Below are 19,393 nucleotides of genomic sequence, written 5' to 3'. Positions count from 1 at the left end.
TATTTCCTTGTAGGTGAGAAAAAGTAGGGAATGTTGTTTATGTGATAGCAATATTGTTGTTGGTTTTTAAAGACGAAATTGCCATAGTTGTGGCTTGATATTTCGTTAGCCAAAACCTTGACAACTAGGAATAATATTATTCTTCACATTTATTTATGGGAAAACTTCAGAAAGCCCCCTGAACTTCCAGGCATTTTGACAAGCACCCCCTAAATTTTCAAAACTCCCACTTAGGCCACCTGAATTTTGGTTTGCTCTCACTTTGGACCCTTTTAACGTTAAAGTCAAACAAGTTGACTTTTTATACCCATTTTACCCTCAACCAAAACTACGTCGTTTTGGACTCCAAAATTACACCGTTTTGGGCTTCAAAACTATATCACCACCCAACCCAAAACAACATCGTTTTGAGCATAATATTAATAAAAATAAAATAAAATAAAATAAAAAATAAAAAAGAGGAAATCGGGGTGGCTTCAGCCACCCCCTCCCTTAGCCAAAATGGGGTGGCCGAACCACCCCATTTTTGGCCAAGGGGGTGGCTGAGCCACCCCTAGCCGGTCTGGGGGTGATCAGACCACCCCCTTGGCCATGGGGGTGGTCCGGCCACTATGAGGTGGCCGAAACCACCCCCAACCCCTTGGGGGTGGTCCAGCCACCCCATTTTGGCCAAGGGGTGGCTGGAGCCACCCCGATTTCGTTTTTTTTTTTAAAAAAAAATATTTTGCTTTTCTTCTTTTCTAAAAAAATAATAATAATAAATCATGCCTAAAACGATGTCGTTTTGGGCTGGGTAGGTATTGTAGTTTTAGGACACAAAACGACGTAGTTTTGGGGGAGGGTAAAAAGTCAAATTATTTGAATTTAATGTTAAAAGGGTCCAAAGTGAGAGCAAACCAAAGTTCAGGGGGCCTAAGTGAGAGTTTTGAAAATTCAGGGAGTGCTTGTCAAAACGGCTGGAAGTTTAGGAGGGCTTTCTGAAGTTTCCCCTATCACATTCATTCTATGTCATCTGGTAGAAAATGATTGTAAATAATAGCATTACTCGAGAACTAAAATAAAAAGAAAAATGATACTCTTCACATCCATTTATCATACTCATGTCACACGGTTGAATTTGTGTGTCTTTAGTGGCAAACACTTTTGTTTTCCTTAAATGACTAACATGAGAAGTCGTTTAAAACGCGTCATATGTGATATGGGTGTGATAAATAAGTGTGAATTTGAGCCTTACTCGAAAATTAAAGAGAGTAACATTATATATCACACAAATATCCACTATGCTACCACTTATGGCAGTGGTTCAATGGTCTCAAGAAAATTCTTATAAGGTCCAGACATGTACTAGGGCGTGGGTTTGACTCTCCGCAGTGAAGAATCACTCACACAAGTGTGATTAATATTAGTCGCCTTGGGAATCCACTAATATCCTCATGGGGCTCGGCCAGGCTATGACTCAATTGGTCTTGAGGGAGTGCCTAGGGTTGCCGTCGTCTAGGCCTCTTTTGAGCAATTTTCAAAGGGCATCTGTTACCATTGTAACAATCAGGTAGAGTAGCCATAGTTGGCCGTCCTCTCCGACGTGGCATGGTTTAATAGCCTTTGAATCAAACCTTATTACAAAAATATTCATTGGCTACTAAATCCTACAACTTTAGCATAGTGGGATTAAAGTTGGATATTAGTGTAGTATATAGCATTACACAAGTAATGCTATTCTTCACTCCCATTTATCACACCAACTTATGTGGTGTGTCTTAAGTGGCTGACATGTAAAATCATTAAAACGTGTCATGCAAGCCGGTGTAAAATGAGTGTAATAAATGTGTATAAAAAGTAGTATTATTCGGCATTACTCAGCTAAAAATAAGAAGAATAATGCTACTTTTCAACTTCATTTATGAATCATTTCACACACTGGTTGATATGACATGTTTTAAATAGCTTTTTTTTTTAAAAAAAAAAAAATTATTCACTAATATGAGAAGCCACTTAAGACATTTTACATTAGCCAATATAAAATATGTATGATAAATACACATATACACATAAGACGTCTCATTCAATTGTCGCAAATCGTGAATGCAATTTGTTGAAATGACTTTTACATGAGTGCGGCAGTTCCTTTAAAAAATCAGAATTTTCGTATAGTCCAGGGCACACCTATGAGGATACGACAATACAATTTTATTTATTTATAGTAAAATATAATTTAATATATGTATATATACATGTTACCTGACTTGTTGTCTCATTTGTTATTGTTGCTGAATTTGCTGAAAGGACTTTCGCATGAGTGTGGTAGTTCCTTTAAAATGTTAGACTCATTTGTTATTGTTACTGAATTTGCTGAAATGACTTTTACATGAGTGCGGTAGTTCCTTTAAAAAGTTATAAATTTCGTATAGTCCAAGGGCACACCTATGAGAATACGACAATACAATTTTTTTTTTTAATACGAAGATATATATATATATATATATATATAACTTGACTTGTTAACTCATTTGTTACTGAAATGCTTTGAAAGTTACCATATGATCAAAATTTAATAGTGGTCAATCACAAACCCAATGGTAATTTTAAAAGGCACATCATTCTTGAAGGGATACAAGAGAGACTTCTAGCATTACTCTTGTTTATATGGTTGCAATATTGATGTTGGTTTTTAAAGGTCAAATTGCGATAGTTGTGGCTTGATATTTCCTTAGCCACAACCTTGACAACTAAGAATAGTATTGTTTTCCACATCAATTTCATGTCATCCGATGTAAAATGATTGTCGAGAATAACATTACTCGAGAAATAAAAATAAGAAGAGAAATGTTACATTTCACACCCATGTCATACGACTGAATTCGTGTGTTTTAAATGACTAACACTTTTTTTCTTCTTTAAATGGCTAATATGAGAACTCACTTAAAACACGTCACAACCCATAGCGAACGGTTAGGTGAAACTTCTTCTATGACATCTCTCGTTTGAACCCACAACGAACAACCTCGGGAACTGAGCTCTCTGGATGCACTAAGTGCCACAGTTGTTCGAAAGGCCCTGTGAATGCCCAATGAACAAAGCTCTCGAGTTTTACTATAGAACACATAACGCTCGGAAGGTCCAACGAATAGAGCTCTCGGGTTTCATTATATAATGCAGTCCTTCGGACGTCAGCAAACGCTCTTGCAAACGAAGCTTCACCCGAGAAGAAATTACACTTTTGGACACCAAATTAGCCAACCTAAAAACTAACATAATAGTTTTTCATTTTTTTTAGTTTGGTGACAAGAGATATGCCCTAATTTGAATTAAACCAAAATTACCAAAAAAACCCACTTGATTTCTTATTTTTCAAAAACTCAAATTTAAAAGGAATTTTTATGTTTTATTTTTTTATTTTTTTTCTCGGAAAACATTGTTTATTCCTTTCAGTTTTTTAGAGAAATAGGTATTCCTCCTTATATGTAAATTGTTATTCCTAATAACTATTCCTATGAATAGGTCCCTATCAAATAAAAAAATGGTATGGAATAGCTATTCCATTCCATGAACCAAATGGGCCCGAAAAATTTTCCTATAATTTTTTATTTTATGATGTTGTTTGGTTTTGTCACCAAATGGCCAAATGAGTAGATTGTTAGCTCTTAGAAATTAGCTCAATTCGGTAATCAAAACGAGGGTTCTAAACCTTTTATCACTTAAGTATTTTGGTGTAAAAAGTTAGGCTTTATATGTGTTGTGTTTTTGAAACCTTCACCTTGATTGTTACCAACCATCCTGACATGAATTGTGGTTCCCTGAGAGCATTGTCACTGATGTTGGACAATATTAACCCATATCTTCAGCGAAAATGAAAATAAGAAAGATATCAAAAATAATATTGGAGCAGTACCGTTTGATCAAAACTCGTTTTCAGAAAAATAGAAGTACAAACGAAAAGATAGTCACGATTCCAACTGATTATCAATTTTATATTAGGATTTTATTTGTACAAGATTTTATTTTATTAGGACTTTACTTTTTTTCCTTAATAGGATTAGATTTGTGTTAATTATTTTTCTTTCCTTATTAGGATTAGGTTTACTATTGCTACTTGGATTATGTTTACTTTCTCTACAAGTATTTGTCTTCTATAAATAGGCTAGTTTGTAATGGAATAACCCAGAATCATTGAATTATTATCAAATCAGAGAATTTTCTCTCAAATATTATGCGAAGTCTTATATTTCTTATGCTTGTGGACTTGTTTTATCTTTTAGTCAGAAGACGAAGACACTTCTGATTGTGGTTACTTAGTCCTCGAGGGCTCTGTCACCTAGTTCATTGTCACCCTGCTCATTCCAGGTGACTCTTAAGACCATCATCACCTGGACCGTCAACAAGACCATTGTGATGCTGCTTGTTTCAGAGGATGCCCGGAAGATTGTCACTTGGATTGTCATGACACTACCTATTGAAATGATTTTTCAAGAGAGCACCGTCACCTGGATCATTGTGGCGTTGCTGAGCTATCACTAGAGTTAATGTTGAAACACTAGTGACTATTTGGACTTGTTTCGTTCCTTTTTAGACATTGCAGCTCGTTTTTTACACAACCTATTAATAGATAAGGTTGCTCAATGTGTAATGGGTGAAGCATAAGCCTTAAAATCTCTTGAGAGGTTGCCTAGCTTAACCTTTAAGAGCCATTGATGCTTTCCCTTTCTTGGAGTTTGTTGTTCAAACCACACACCTCCATATAAACCTTCAACAGTTCAAAGTCTGCTGATAGGTCAATAAGGACGTCATATATAGAAGATTGGCCAACGAGGATCGAGCTGGAGCGTATCGACAAGATAAAGGGCAAACAAGGAGTTTGCCTGTGTATGGAGTCTAAGTATTTCACAAAGGAGTTGTAAGTTTACATTATTTGTACTTGAATTTTTTATAGTGATTTTTCACTTGAGTTTCGTTGGCTTGGAGTAGTTTTAGCTTGGAGGTTCTCAAAAGGCTTCTACTTAGTACCCAAAATCTTTGCGTTGATTGTTGGGTGTTTATATTTTGTGGTTTGCCATTATTTTGTTATTGCAATAATTTGTTCTTATCTATTACCATTTTATTCGGCTTGTACTTGTGGAGTTGGATTTTAGTCATTTTGTTTTTTAACGAAAATCTGAGAATTTCATTGATTAAAGATCACAAGTATGAATTTCTTACAAAGCATAGCAAAAAGCTCTTACAGCATAAAGTATAGAACTTTGCAAAAATCATAGATGAGATGAATAGCACAACACAATGGAAGGTGGACGGACACATAGCAGAGATGACGAAGTTGCTGATCTGGTCGGAAACACCTAAAGAGAGGATGAGGGTAGGAGTAGGGAGTAGAAGGGGATGGGGAGATCAGCTCCTTCCTCCTCTCAAAACTGTTTTATGAGGATTTAGTCATTTAAGTAAATATGCATGGTCATCTTGTACGGACAAGGACTCTCTATTATAAATGAAATGGATGGTCATGATTTAAAGAGAGTATCTATTTTATAGTTAGGATCCTCTTCATTTAATGGTGTACATCATTCTACAATTATTTAAATTTTTTAAAAGACGCGCAAACATTGATTTCATAAATCATCAAATAGACAAACTTTAAATTATAATTATAAAATAAACCATGTGGTTGCATTTAGGTGACAATTTAGAACAAAAAAAAATTAATTATTTCTTTATTATGGGTATTATTTCCAGGACAGTCAGAACAAAAATCCAAGCAATTAATGATTATTGATATATTATAGAATTGAAACAAGAATCTTGTTCCCATATCAGTGGTGTGCGAGGTGGCTAATATCAAATGGATAAGCATCACATGGAGACTCAGCTTTGTATGCTCTTCCCGCGTGCACCGAAGCAACAATTTGAGTGGGGTGGATTGAATCATAAAATGCATATTGGCTCCGGTTACTGCATGTACTTCCCAATGGCACGCACAGCCCAGTAGTGCTCGACGCTTCACAGCAGGAAACGTTTGAAACCAAGGAAGCTGATACAAAATTCCATCTCAATCTCACAATACCGTAAATCTATAATACTAGTAATTTAGTTGGATTAAGATTGCGTAAAGCAGCTTAAAAAGTATTTTTAATATTTAAAAATATATTCTAAATAAAAAGTTGATCATTTAGTAAAAAAACTTTAAAAATACTTCTTTGACGGGTTAAAATGCACTTTTGAAAAAGCTTAAAAATGAAATTTTTTTTTTTTTTATTTTTGTGAAAAAAAGTTTCTAAGAAAAGAAAAAACTTTAAAAGTTATATTTTTCAACGCAATTCCAAAAATGCTCTTAGAGCCTATTTAGGATTGCGTTAAAGAATTTAAAATGTGCTTTTAATACTTAAAAGCCTTGCCAAATAAAAAGCTGATGGATTTGGTAAAAAATTTCAAAAATACTTATTTGATTTTTTTACTTTAAAAGGAAGAAAACGCACATTTAAAAATAAATTTCTTATTTTTATCTGTAAGGCTAAAAGGCTTTATTATTTTTAACCCAATTGTGTTTGATAAATAGAGCTTTTAAGAATCTATTTAGGATTGCGTTTGAGAAATTAAGTTTTTAAGTCAAAAAGAGCTTTTGGGTAAAAGCTTTATTTTTAACCTTTCACCAAAAGTGCCTTTTGATAATTTTTAGCATTTTTTGACCCTTAAAAGCGATTTTAATTTATTTACCAAACAAATATTTTTTTCTTCAAACGAACTTTTTGAATGTTAAAAACACTTTTAGTCCCCTCAAATGCAATCTTAAACAGGCTCTAAGTCAAAAAATGATTTTTGACAAAAGTTTCATTTTTAAGCTTTTGCCAAAAATATGTTTTGGCCATTTTTAGAGCATGTTTAAGATTGTGTTTGAGAAATAGAGCTTTTAAATCAAAATGCATTTTTAGCAAAAATGCGTTTTGGCTATTTTTTCAGCTTTTTAGACCCTTAAAAGTGCCTTTAATTTTTTTTATCACAGGTACTTTTTTCATCAAACAAACTTTTTGAGTGTTAAACACACTTTTAAGCTATTCAAATGTATATTCAAACATGCCCTTAAAATAAAAAAGTCAAAGAAATACTTTTGAAATATTTACCAAATATGTCAACTTTTGTTTGGCACAATATTTTACGTACTAAAAATATTTTCTAAGCGTTCTAACGCAATCTCAAATAAACTCTAATTGAATAAGTCAAATAAAGGTGATATACCTAGAAGCGGACTGGTGGACGTGATTCTAGTAGAGTTTATGAAGATAAAAGAAGCGCAGGTTAGATTGTGATTAAGAGCAGCCACGTGTGATTTAAGCCCAACATTGAAAAGTTCGACGGCATTGTTGATGTAGTCCACGCAGGCAGAGCCATTTGTCCCGCTTCCACATGAGCTCTGTATGATTGGAATACTACCAATCACACCCAGCCCGAACATGGCAAATTTCCTTGCCCCATACTTGTACAAACTCTAGCATCATCAACACATTCAAATATTGCCTCGTCAGTTTTTCTCTATCACTATGTTACACTCCTCTATTATAAAAGTCATCTTCTAAGATTGTTTAACCCAGTAAGAATTTTTGATGGTTAGAGCATCTCCGGGAGATGTTCATATCATTTATAATAGTTATATTTAGTTCTTATGAATCATTTTATCTCTCCAACAAATATTTTAAAATCAAAAGTTTCAAAAAATTTGCGACATTAAACTCACATTATTATAGCACCTTGAATAAATTTTTTATTTTTTATTTTGGGAAAAAATATACTTATAATTAACCCTATGAACTATCACCAATGATGGAGGAAGGGGAGGGGCGGTATAGGCCAAGACACCCCAACCCCCCCACCTCTCCCAATTTCTTAGAAAATAATTGATAAGGTAAAAAAAAAAAAAAAAATTATATGGTAACATTTTTACTTTCTCCCTGTTAGCCCTTACCAACAAAATTTTTTGGGCTTACCCAATAAAAATTCCCAAAATATTTTGGTCATATTTACAAATTCTTTTTGCCCACTCAATAAATCTTTTGGCCCTTACTCATTCAAACCTAGAAGCCCTAATTGTATAAAAAATTGTAGTCCCTAGCCAAAAAATCTTTTGGTCCTTACCCATTCAAACCTAAAAGCTCTAATTGTATAAAATTTTTGTAGTCCTTACCAGTGTCAGCTAGCACAAGCAAACAGGTCAGTCGAATAGAAATGATAAAGAAAATAGATTGATAAGACAAAGGTGGGTTGATGTGAATAAAATGAGTTTTGAATCTTTTTTGAGTAAAAAATGAAGAAAGTTGTTTGTAAATGTTAAAAAAAATGAGTGACTTTTTTTGGGGGAAAAAAAAAAAAAAAGAGCGGGTGGCCAAATGGGCATCCCGAAAAGTTTGTACATGGGTTTACTTCTTTTATTGGTATTTTATTAGAAATTATTGTTATTTAGTTGTTATTTAATAACTATAGTTATTTAATTGTAGACTATAATATTTTTTAATTTTTATTTAATATTTATAGTCTGGGATAGTCTTTAGTTCATAAATACAACCAAAAGAGAAAAAAAATTAAAAATTAAAAATTGTGAGGACCGAAAAATAAATAAATAAAGTTTTGGTTTGGCTCATTCCCATAAGATCGACATTTTGGTTTCGTCCTAGACTTTTACTCATTTTGCACTTACACTTTTTTTTTTTTTTTTTTTTTAACATGTCCACACAAGAATGAGGAGGGAGGATTCGAATTAGTGACCTCCGATCCACTTCATAAGGCGTGGTTCCTAGCCGATTGAGCTATCATGTATCAAATTAGACATTTTTACATTTTTCTCTCCAAAATATCCTTAATTGTTTTAAAAAATATTCATTTGAAAAAATTAAACAAACAAAAAAACTAAAAACATCAAAAAATGATAGTCATTTTCATATTAGCTCCTTGATTTTTTTTTTCAATGGTTATTTTTATATATTTTTTAATTTTATTAGAGAAAAATGCAAAAATATCTAATTTGACTCGGCATGTAGAACTCGGATGTCACTTTCTAAAGTTTAGAAATATAATCACAAAATGAGTGAAAATTTGATCGGTAAGATTATTATTATTATTATTATTTCCAAACACAACTACCCCACCTTCGTCCAAATGGATGAGTTGGGTACTCCGAGATGGACGGTTTCGTTCTCTCAGATGGTGGGTTTCGTTCTCAGGCCGACAATATTCAAAGCCACCGACAGTTTGAAGGGCTCAGATGGGAATCAAAATGCTAATGGTTGAACTTCATAGGAGCTCTCTGTTCCATATAGCAGCTTTCTGTTGAATTTCATTTTGCAGTTGAATTCAACAGAGAGATGCTATAGATAGAGACCAAGAAAATAGTAGGGTTAACAAATAATAAAATAGACATTAAAAAGAATATTTAAAGAAAAAAAATAGTATAATAGATAGTCTATTGGAGTTTGTATTAAAAAGTTTATAGTAAAAATAAAATAAAAAATGTATATTTTGAGAGTTATCTTAAGAGTTTCTTGTTCGATGTAATTAATAAGAAAAAAGTAAATTTGATCACCTAATTAATAAGTTAAGACTCTCCCTCAGCCTTCACGTGTGGGAGGCCCAACACATGAAATATTTAATTTAAATTTGGGTGATTTGACGGAGTCGAGGTTCAATCATTTGGCTCTGATACCATGTTAAATTACCACTTATCAGTTATCCCAACAGCTTAACCTAATAAAAAAAGATAAATACTTTTAACAGTTTCAATACTGATAAAATTAATATCAATAAAATGTTTATTTCTGGACTTATGTTTTAATGACGTATAGCTTCCCTCTAAGAACCTACCCAAATTTATTTGGTTAACAACTTAATATTTAGGTTCGTATTATACTGCTACTATTAAGAGATAAAACGAGCTGTAAAAAGTAAGAAGAAAACGTGCTAAGTGCTAACCGTTAATTGCTGAGATAATTGGTGATTGAGAACGACAGCGTATTGCTGTGGGGTGTATATGGTGCTAGTTGTATACCCCGGATGGAAGTAGTTATTAAGATAGTCGTTGCTACCAATTGCAACAACATATATGCACTTGCTTAGGTACGCTGCAGTTGATTTGTTATGATTTCCCAACATTTGCTTGATCTTCGACACCGTAATCTGGTGATTTTTCAACTGCCTATCCATGCTTATACGATCACCCTGCAATGATCATCAACCAAATCATGTATATATATATTAACTTGGCAGTGTTAGCATTAGGGTTACATTTATACTGTATTATATATTAAACAGTAGGAAAAACTTCGTAAAGGTAAGGTCCCCTGAACTTCTAAACATTTTGAGAAGACACATTTAAAGTTAAAAAACTCTCAATTTCACTTCTAGAACTTTTAATTTGATGCAATCTATCCCCTCCGTCAGTTTTTGGCATTAACTCCTAACGGAAGCTACGAAAAATACTAAAATACCCTTGAATTTACTTTTATTTTTTATTTTTTATTTGAAATTAAGGGTAAATTTAAAATTTTATAGAAGTCTCAGGGGTATAAAAGTTATTTCATCGTTTTTACCATATGTTTTAACTCCAGAGAGAGGGATTGCATCAAATTAGAAGTTTAAATGGTGAAATTGAGAGTTTTTAAACTTTGAATGAGTATTCTCAAAACGCGTGCAAGTTCAATGGATCTTTGTGAAGTTTCTTCTAAACATATTACAATTGTCTCCATTTATAACATGCATGCCACCGTACCTGGGTTTGTCCAGTTTCGTTGCGAATTCCGGCTGCGCCGGATGCATAATTGACACCTTTGAGTATTTTCCTTCCTCTGGCAGTGGCAAAAGGTCGAATGTAATTGTCGAATCCCAGAAATTCAGCTGTAATGAGAAAAAGTGTTCAAAATTAAGCGTATCATACTTTGGCAACCATATAATATAACAATATAATGTAATGAGAAAGAGCAAAATGCAGACCAATGAAATCGACGATATTACGACCGTTGGTAAACCTTCCCGTAGGCCCCTTGGGGAAATCAATACCATAGGGTGGATAATTGGCTTTTGCCAGAGTCACAAGATTGTTGTTGTTCCCATCATCCGACAAAGAGTCCCCAAAAATGAAGAGACAAGGTACTTGCTGTTGCTTTCCTTTTGCTGCAAAACAACGTTGCATGTTTGATAGCAGCAATAAAACAAGCAGCATCCACAACATTGTCTTGTTTATCTGAGATGCCATTGAAATTCTGAGAAACCGGGAAAGGAGAATATATCAGATGAAGGTGAAATCCAAGAGGGATGAACAAGAGGAGAAGAACTAGTCTTTATAAAGAACTTGAATACAGAATTCTTTTGAATTAATGGACCCATTAAACCCTATAAGAATATTGATTATAGAAGCTATGTTTGAGTTTGATTATTGTTTAAAAATATTGAGGGGATTTAATCTATCATGGTCTTGAGTAAATGAAACTCGGACATGTGGAAAATGCATTTTACTTTTTAACTATAATCAATATTTTTATGTCATTGACAATACATAACAACACTATAATTAATTAGTTTTCCCAACAAGCTGCCAGGTAATCAAGGCCAAGTTATTCATATAAACTATATATATATAATTTATCATATCCAAATTCAAAAGCTGCAACTTGTAATATAAAATACATTCTTTATGCCATTCCAAGCTTAATTTTCTAGGTTAGTGGGGGACATCTTATTTAGCAAGGAAAGGGGTTGTGCAAATCTGACTAAAAGCTAATTAGGTGTAGTGTATTGTGTGCAAATGTAAATTAGATCCCTAGCACTTGGAGTGCTGTTTGAAAAATCAAACCGCATGGTTTTTAAAACAAATTTCTCAGTTATTTTTCTCTATTTCTTCATCTATTAGAAACAACGAGTGTGTTTGGCCTGTTTCTAATAGTGTGTTTCGCCTTGTAATTTTGGAGCGGTTGTTGCGTTTTTAAACAAAATCGAGAAAAAAAAAATATCCCATTTAGGATTGTATTTGAAAAAAAAAACAGAGGTTTGAAAACCTGAAAAAATATATGTTTTGAATCCACAAACAAACACCCGATTTTAATAGCCAAACAGTCATTTTACAAAATATTTAAATAGGTTTTTAAAATCATTTTTTTCATTTAATGCTTTTTCAAGTTGCTATTTTTTTCATTAAATTATTTTAATATCTATTTCTTTAATAAATAAATGAAAAAATAAAATAAAAAAATAAATAAAAAAATAAAAGAAGTATTCTAACCACATGCTTTGAACCACTAGACCAATAAAGAGAAAATACTGATTTCTTTCCCATGATAAGAACGATATATAAAAGATTGAAACTTTAATTTCATAGGTCCTCACATTTTAATCTTCTACTTCTCAATTACAACATTTTTTTTTTCTTTTGTTCTTTCTATTATTTGAAATAAAACAAATCAAAACCAACGAATGATACTCAATAGGCGAAAGTCTACATACCCCTTTTAAATTACCATCAAATTAACAATATTTTCCGAAACTTTTAATTATGACAATGTCTTTCCAAACTACCAAAAGTTATTAATGGCTCTCCTAACAGTAGCGGAGCCAGAAATTTATTATTGTAGGAGCCAAATTAAAATTATAATAAACGCAATTTAAAAAACAAAAAAATGAATGTTCATAGACTGCAACCGTTAGGTTTCCACAACTAAAGTTTTAGAATGATACTCTTTAGCAATCCTTTAAGATTTGAAGTTTCGTCATTAAAATTTAACAGTTTATTATTTTTTTGAAATGTCAACTTCTTTTCTTTTGAATAGATAGTTCTTAATTTTGACGTTGTGATTCATGAACCTAAATTTTAAATTTAAGTTACAATTATATAAGAGAACCATTGATAAACTGTTGTGCCAAATACCCACCTAAATTAATAGGCAAATACTTGGTATGTTTTACTCGCAAGTGCACAAATTAAAGATAGTATAGCAGGCAAATACGAGATCACTCCCACGAGAATTGGTAAATTATGTTTAGAAGTAATTTCCTATTTAATTAAACATATAAAATTTAATTGTCATGACTGAATTTAATATAGAGAAATAAAATAAAAGATAAACTAAAACTAAAAAAGGATTAGGGTTTTAATATCCACCACTAATCAGACTAATTAAGATAACAATACGTCAATGCGCCAATTATATCAGTATATTTAATGTTTACCAATCTAAGGGTATGAGTGTCTACTCCTTAAGCTATTGATTTCCCTAAGCAACGAATTAGGCATGGGTGTCTACCCTAATTCTTTTCTTTCTTAAGGGATTTAGCATGGGTCTCTACTAAATTGTTATTTAATAAAGCATAAATTTGTGAAAATCGACAAACACATGAAGCCTAGGGCATGGGTGTCTGTTCTCGGTTCCCCATGTTGATTCACCCAAGAACTCGGCGTGGATTTCTTTTATTACTCTTATTAAACCCAGGACTCGATCATCTAAATTGATTTAATTAACTAGTTCATACCACATGCATATGTTAGCTAGACAAACACATATGAGGAATTCAAGATAACAATAATTAATCAAGTTAAATACACCAAAATGTAATTGTAGCAAAGGCGCCAATATTGAAATCATAAATAGATATGATTAGGGCTTCAATCTAACCCTAATTAAAATATAAACTACATAACAAAAAAAAAAAAGGTGGAAGAGAAGAAAAACCCAAACTCCTCTTCATCTAGCCTTCAGTTTCTTTCCAAAACTTGTGCCTCTTTCTCCACAACTATTCCTAGAAGCTAAGAGGTCTATTTATAGGCCTTTAAAAGTCCTTGACACACTAGTAAACCTAGAAAATTCGTAGGGTTTTAGTCCTATTACAAGTGGGACTTAGAAAACCCTAATGTGGAAGGACAGGGAGTCCGGCCGCCTTTAATGTGTCACCAGAGCACGGGTACGCTCGATCACAACCCGTGTGCGCTCGATCGCACGTTTGCGATCGAGACTCTTCTGTTGTGCGCACGATCGCACATGGATGCACTCATTGATTGTCTTCTCTGATAGTGCACTCAATCGCAGGTTTCTTGCGATCGATCGCACTGCTAGGAACTCCAACTTTTCCCAAATTCTCTCTTTGAACCCAAATCTTTCAGATTTACTTCATTCTCTTCCAAAAGCCTGCAAAAGCATGGAAAACACATAACATAACTAAAATAGCATAAATTGATATTACTTAAGAAATTAACACATATAAGTTTAAGGGCTAAAATATGAATATTTTGGCACATAACATAAACAACAAATAAACAATCATAGAGTAGAAACAAACACACACACACACATATATATATATATATATAACTAATCATGTAATAAATTATATACAGGGGAAGTGTTTACTTTTTTTCTATGATGATGAACACTACCCAACTTTAAAAATTAAAAAAAAAAAAAAAAAAAAAACCATATATCTTTTGAGATTTCAACTTCTCTTCTTTTGAATAGATAGTTCTTAATTTTGAAGTTGTGATTCATGAACCTAAATTTTTAAGAGCAATGATTTTTGCAACACCGGTGTGCTTGAACAGTAAGCACGCCGGTGTTAAAATATTATTTTATTTTATTTGTTTTACTGTTCAAATATTATTTTAATAATATTTATAATATTTTAACACCGGCAAGCTTACTGTTCAAGCATGCCGGTATTGCAAAAATCACTGATCAATTTTTAAATTTAAGTTACAATTACATAAGAGACAACCATTGATAAACAACAAATAAACAATCATAGAGTAGAAACAAACGCACATATATATAAGTAATCATGTAATAAATTATATACAAAGGAAGTGTTTACTTTTTTTCTTTGATTATGAACACTACCCAACTTTTTTTTAAAAAATATATATACATCTTTTGAGATGTCAACTTCTCTTTTTTTGAATAGATAGTTCTTAATTTTGACATTGTGATTCATGAACCTAAATTTTTAAACTTAAGTTACAATTACATAAGAGACAACCATTGATAAACAACAAATAAACAATCATAGAGTAGAAACAAACACATACACATATATAAGTAATCATGGAATAAATTACATACAGCATACGTGTTTACTTTTTTGCTTTGATTATGAATACTACCCACCTTTTTTTTTTTAAACATATATCTTTCGAAAGTTTTTACAAGCTACTTTTATATGAATCTTATAATATTCTCTGAGTAGCAAATAGTGTTTGATGGGTGATTCAACCAAAATAATATATTGTTTTTGCCTTATTTACTCACTAGAGAAAAGAAGATGGTTACCAAGAACTCAATAAAAAGCCTTAGAGTGAGTACCAAAAAAAAAAGACACCGAGTGAGCCTCTCTTAAAAGTGTTATTATTATTATTATTATTATTATTTAAAATGACAAATGTGTAGAGGTTAATTTCAAAATTTTCCTTTATTATTATTATTATTATTATTAGTTTGAAAGGCTTGTGGGGGCCATAACCCCCACAGACCCTAATGTGGCTCTGCCGTTGCCCCTTAATGAAAAAAATACCCTTAATATAATTAAAATAAAAAAATTCAATTTTTTTTTTTTAAAAAAAAACTAAAATTATTTTTTTTATAAAAAAAGGGGAGTAGAAATTTAAAAAGCAAAAAAAATCTAATTAAAAAATTATTATTATTATTATCAAATTTATACGCATATTTTTGTCTTATTAAGCAAAATTTAGGATCATTTTTGTCTTTTTAATGGCTTTTCGATGGACATTGACAATTTTTTAGTAGTTTGAGGAAGAAGAGGGGGACATTATCTTAATTAAAAATTTAGAGGGGACATTATCAATTGAATGGTAATTTGAAAGAAGTATGTGAACATTTTCGTACCCAATAATTACTCATTAATTAATTCAAACCAAACATGGAAGTCCTTTCTTAATTGTGTAGATTACACTCTTTAATAAATAGATAATCTATGATATCTGGTGCAAAATGATATAAAAGTCAATAGTCCAATTATTTTTATAACAAATCAAACATCTGGTGGTCTTAGGTTACAACTTGATTTGGGAGACCACAAAAAGATCCTTCCTTAGCTGCCGTGTGTTTTAGTGAGATGGATGACGGGGTTGTGAGAATTGCTAGCAAGCTTTTACTTATAAGTAATTTAACATTTTAGAATGCTTCAGCTGGGTTAATAGGGAAAAAAAAAATGTTATTGTCTTCCATGATGAAAGTAAAAATCGAAAATTTCACATGAACGCTTATAAACAGTGATAGGACAAGCCAGTTCAAAAAGAGAAATGTTAGTTGATCTCTTAGAGTTCTCTCTGTTTAGGTGAATATTTATTTTTTCAATCGAGGGAGAGAAATAAATGCTATTTTCTTTTCTTTTTTTGTTTGTAGAGAATAATTTTCACCTAACCTTTAAGAGCCATCGATGCTTTCTCTTTCTTGGGGTTTACTATTCAATCCACACATCTCCATATCAACTTTCAACCATTCAAAGTCTACTAATAGGTCGATAAGGACATCATACATAGAATATTGACCAATAAGGAGCTGGAGCGCATTGAGGAGATAAACGGCAAACAAGGAGTTTGCGTGCTATGGAATCTAAGTATTTCACAAAGGGGTTGTAAGTTTACTTTGTCTATAGTTGTATTTTTTATAGTGATTTTTCACCTGCCACTACAAAAAAAATCATGATTAGTGACGTGTTTACTGTGCACAAAATTTTGCCACGTCACTAAATGGTGACGTGTCAGTTACTGGCATGTTACTAAAGTTTTTAGTAATGTGTCAAATTTGACATGTCACCATCTGTTGACGTGTCAAATTTGACACATCACCAAAAGGTGACGTGCCAACAATTAGCACATTACTAAAGTAAAAAAATTTAAAAAAAAATTTGAAATTAAGTTTATTTGTAACGTGTCAAATTCTAACACGTCATCATTTGGTGACGTATCACTTTTGCACGTTACCAAAAGGTAATGTGCCAAAACGACACATTACCAAATGATGATGTGTCACATTGACACGATACCCTTTGGTAATGTCTACCGTTTGGTAACGTTTTACTTTAGCACGCTATCATTTGGTGACATGTCACATTGACACGTCACCAAAAGAGTGACATGTCAAAATCGACATGTCACTATATTTAATTAATTAAATATTTAACTCCAGTGAGCCCGCTTGTGGACACGAAACTAATTAACTCAATTATTGAATGAATACATATATATACCCGTATAAAACTCCGCTCGCTCGTTTAACATTCGCAAATACTAGCGCGACTCGTACATTTTTATTATATATATTGAAGTTCTTTTTTTTTTAATAAAAAAAAAAAAAGAAAAAGAAAATTAGAATTGCATTTATATCATAGATATTAATTATGAGGGCAACTCTAGATCATCATTGTCTTCTTATAAACAGACTAATTAAGGTTTGAATAGGAAAAGAAATAAAATTCGGAAAAATTAGAAAAGCTGTAGGGCGGCTAATTAAGGTTTACAAAAACCTATGAGCTGGCATATGTATTGCATGCATGCATTCAATAGAACAAGTTTTCTTAACCGGAAATTCCAAACTGCTAGATCAGCTTGCTCGTGCTCCACTATCTATATAAATGATCCGCTCATGAACATGAAATTAATTAATTCAATTATTAAATGATTGATACATACTCATATAAAACTGGACTCGATCGTTTAATGTTCGCAAATATTAGCGCGAGTCGTATATATTTATTACATATACATAATAACAAGTATTAGTATATATACTTACTTTTTTTTTTAACTAACTAATTAAGTACAATAATTTGTTAGTCTATATTATTTATTAAGTATTTGAAAATTGGATATATTAATTAAGTAACACTAAGTAACTGGTACACAATATGTTTGCAAATTGATATTTATGATTATAGGTATCCATATGATTAATTGGTATATATATATATATATATATATATATATACTCCTTCTTTTTGTAATATATCCACTGAATTCCCCAGACCTCTATTAAAAAAAGTTGAATGTTTATAGATGTATATATATATGGATCCATATATAGAAATTATAAGCGTACATTGAATGCGTATTGAATAATAAAAATGTACCTATAAAAATATTGTACTTAATCATGTGATTGAGTGAATTGAAATACTTAATTAACTAATACTAATTAGTTAAGTGCAATGATAAGGTGATTTATAGTCTTTCATTTATTTTTAACGGAAGGTTACCGCTATTATATATATATATATATATATATAATAGCGGACCAAGGAGTGAAGATCTTTGGGCTGCCTGAAGACATTGTGAGTGATAGAGATCCCAGGTTTACTGGGCGGTTTTGGACTGCCTTGTTCAACATGATGGGGTCAGAATTGAAGTTCTCTACTGGCTATCACCCTCAAACAGATGGGCAGACAGAAAGGGTCAATGCTTTGCTTGAAGACTACTTGAGGCATTATGCTTCAACAAACCAGAAAAATTGGTTGGAATTGTTGGAAGTTGCCCAGTTTGCATACAACTTGCACAAGTCCTCTGCAACTGGGATGAGTCCATCTGAGCTGGTTTTTGGCCATCAACCCTTGGCCCCTCATGAAGTTGTAGCACAGAAAACAGGAGGAAGATGTCCTGCTGCCTTCAGATTTGTTAGAGAAAGGCAAGAGTTGCTGGAACATGCCAAGGACAGTTTGGCCAAAGCTCAGAAGCGTATGAAGAAGTTTGCCGATGAGAAGCGGCGACACTTGGAGTTTTCTGTTGGGGACAAGGTGATGCTGAAGCTACCCCACAAAATTCTGAGGAAATTTCGAAGGGGAGTGATCCACAAGGGGCTGATGCCCAAGTATGATGGTCCCTTTGAAGTGGTAAAGAGAGTAGGCAATGTTGCCTATCGATTGAAGCTGCCTGAAAGATTGAAGGTGCATCCCACCTTCCATGTGAGTCTCCTCAAGCCATACCATGAAGATGTTGAGGAGCCAAGCCGTGGTAAACCAAGAAGAGCACCACCCAATGTTCAGAAGGAGTTTGAACAGAAAGTGGAGAAAATTTTGGACCACAAGAGGGAGGGCCAACACAAGAAGAATTGGAGAACATTTTATCTGGTTCAGTGGAGAGGCTCACCCATCTCAGAGGCAACATGGGAAAGGGACACCACCCTATGGCAGTTTGAGGACAAGGTCCTGGAGTATCTAGCCACCCAGTCGACGGCGTCGACTTCATCTGGTGGGGGTGGTTTGTCACAGCCGTGACATGGCTGTCATGGTGGCAGCTTGGGTTTGCCAAACACCCTTGCTGACCACCATGCCCTGGCATGAGGGAGGCATGCTTTGGGCTAAGATGAAGGTTGGATTTGTTCCAGCCCTGCTGATTGTTTGGTTGGGCGATGGCCCATGCATTGTCAAGGTGCTTGGG

The 19,393-nt window shown here is 33.0% G+C and overlaps 1 protein-coding gene across 1 annotated transcript; it reads right to left on the bottom strand.

Moving 5' to 3' along the window:
• Window positions 1-4,289: 4,289 nt before the first annotated feature.
• LOC132190929 (GDSL esterase/lipase At1g29670-like) lies at window positions 4,290-11,218 on the bottom strand. Its single transcript, XM_059605955.1, has 5 exons — window positions 10,957-11,218; window positions 10,736-10,860; window positions 9,940-10,185; window positions 7,219-7,468; window positions 4,290-4,447 (listed from the first exon to the last, which is right to left on the bottom strand). The coding sequence occupies exons 1-5, from the start codon at window positions 11,216-11,218 to the stop codon at window positions 4,290-4,292; spliced, it is 1,041 nt and encodes a 346-aa protein (XP_059461938.1).
• Between the last annotated feature and the right edge of the window lie 8,175 nt (window positions 11,219-19,393).

Source organism: Corylus avellana, chromosome ca8, assembly GCF_901000735.1.
Source record: "Corylus avellana chromosome ca8, CavTom2PMs-1.0".
NCBI classification, from domain to species: Eukaryota; Viridiplantae; Streptophyta; class Magnoliopsida; order Fagales; family Betulaceae; genus Corylus; species Corylus avellana.
Note: the sequence above shows the minus strand (reverse complement) of the source record. Positions and strands in the feature narration are given on the sequence as shown.

Bases quoted from the DNA above. Each gene is read 5' to 3' on its own strand.
- LOC132190929 (XM_059605955.1), bottom strand. From the start codon at position 11,218: ATGGCATCTCAGATAAACAAGACAATGTTGTGGATGCTGCTTGTTTTA. The intron at 10,186-10,735 runs GTACGGTGGCAT...TGATCATTGCAG, and splicing joins ACGAAACTGGACAAACCCAG to GGTGATCGTATAAGCATGGA. The intron at 4,448-7,218 runs GTATATCACCTT...TCATTTCAATAG, and splicing joins GTCCACCAGTCCGCTTCTAG to GTAGTGTCATGACAATCCAA.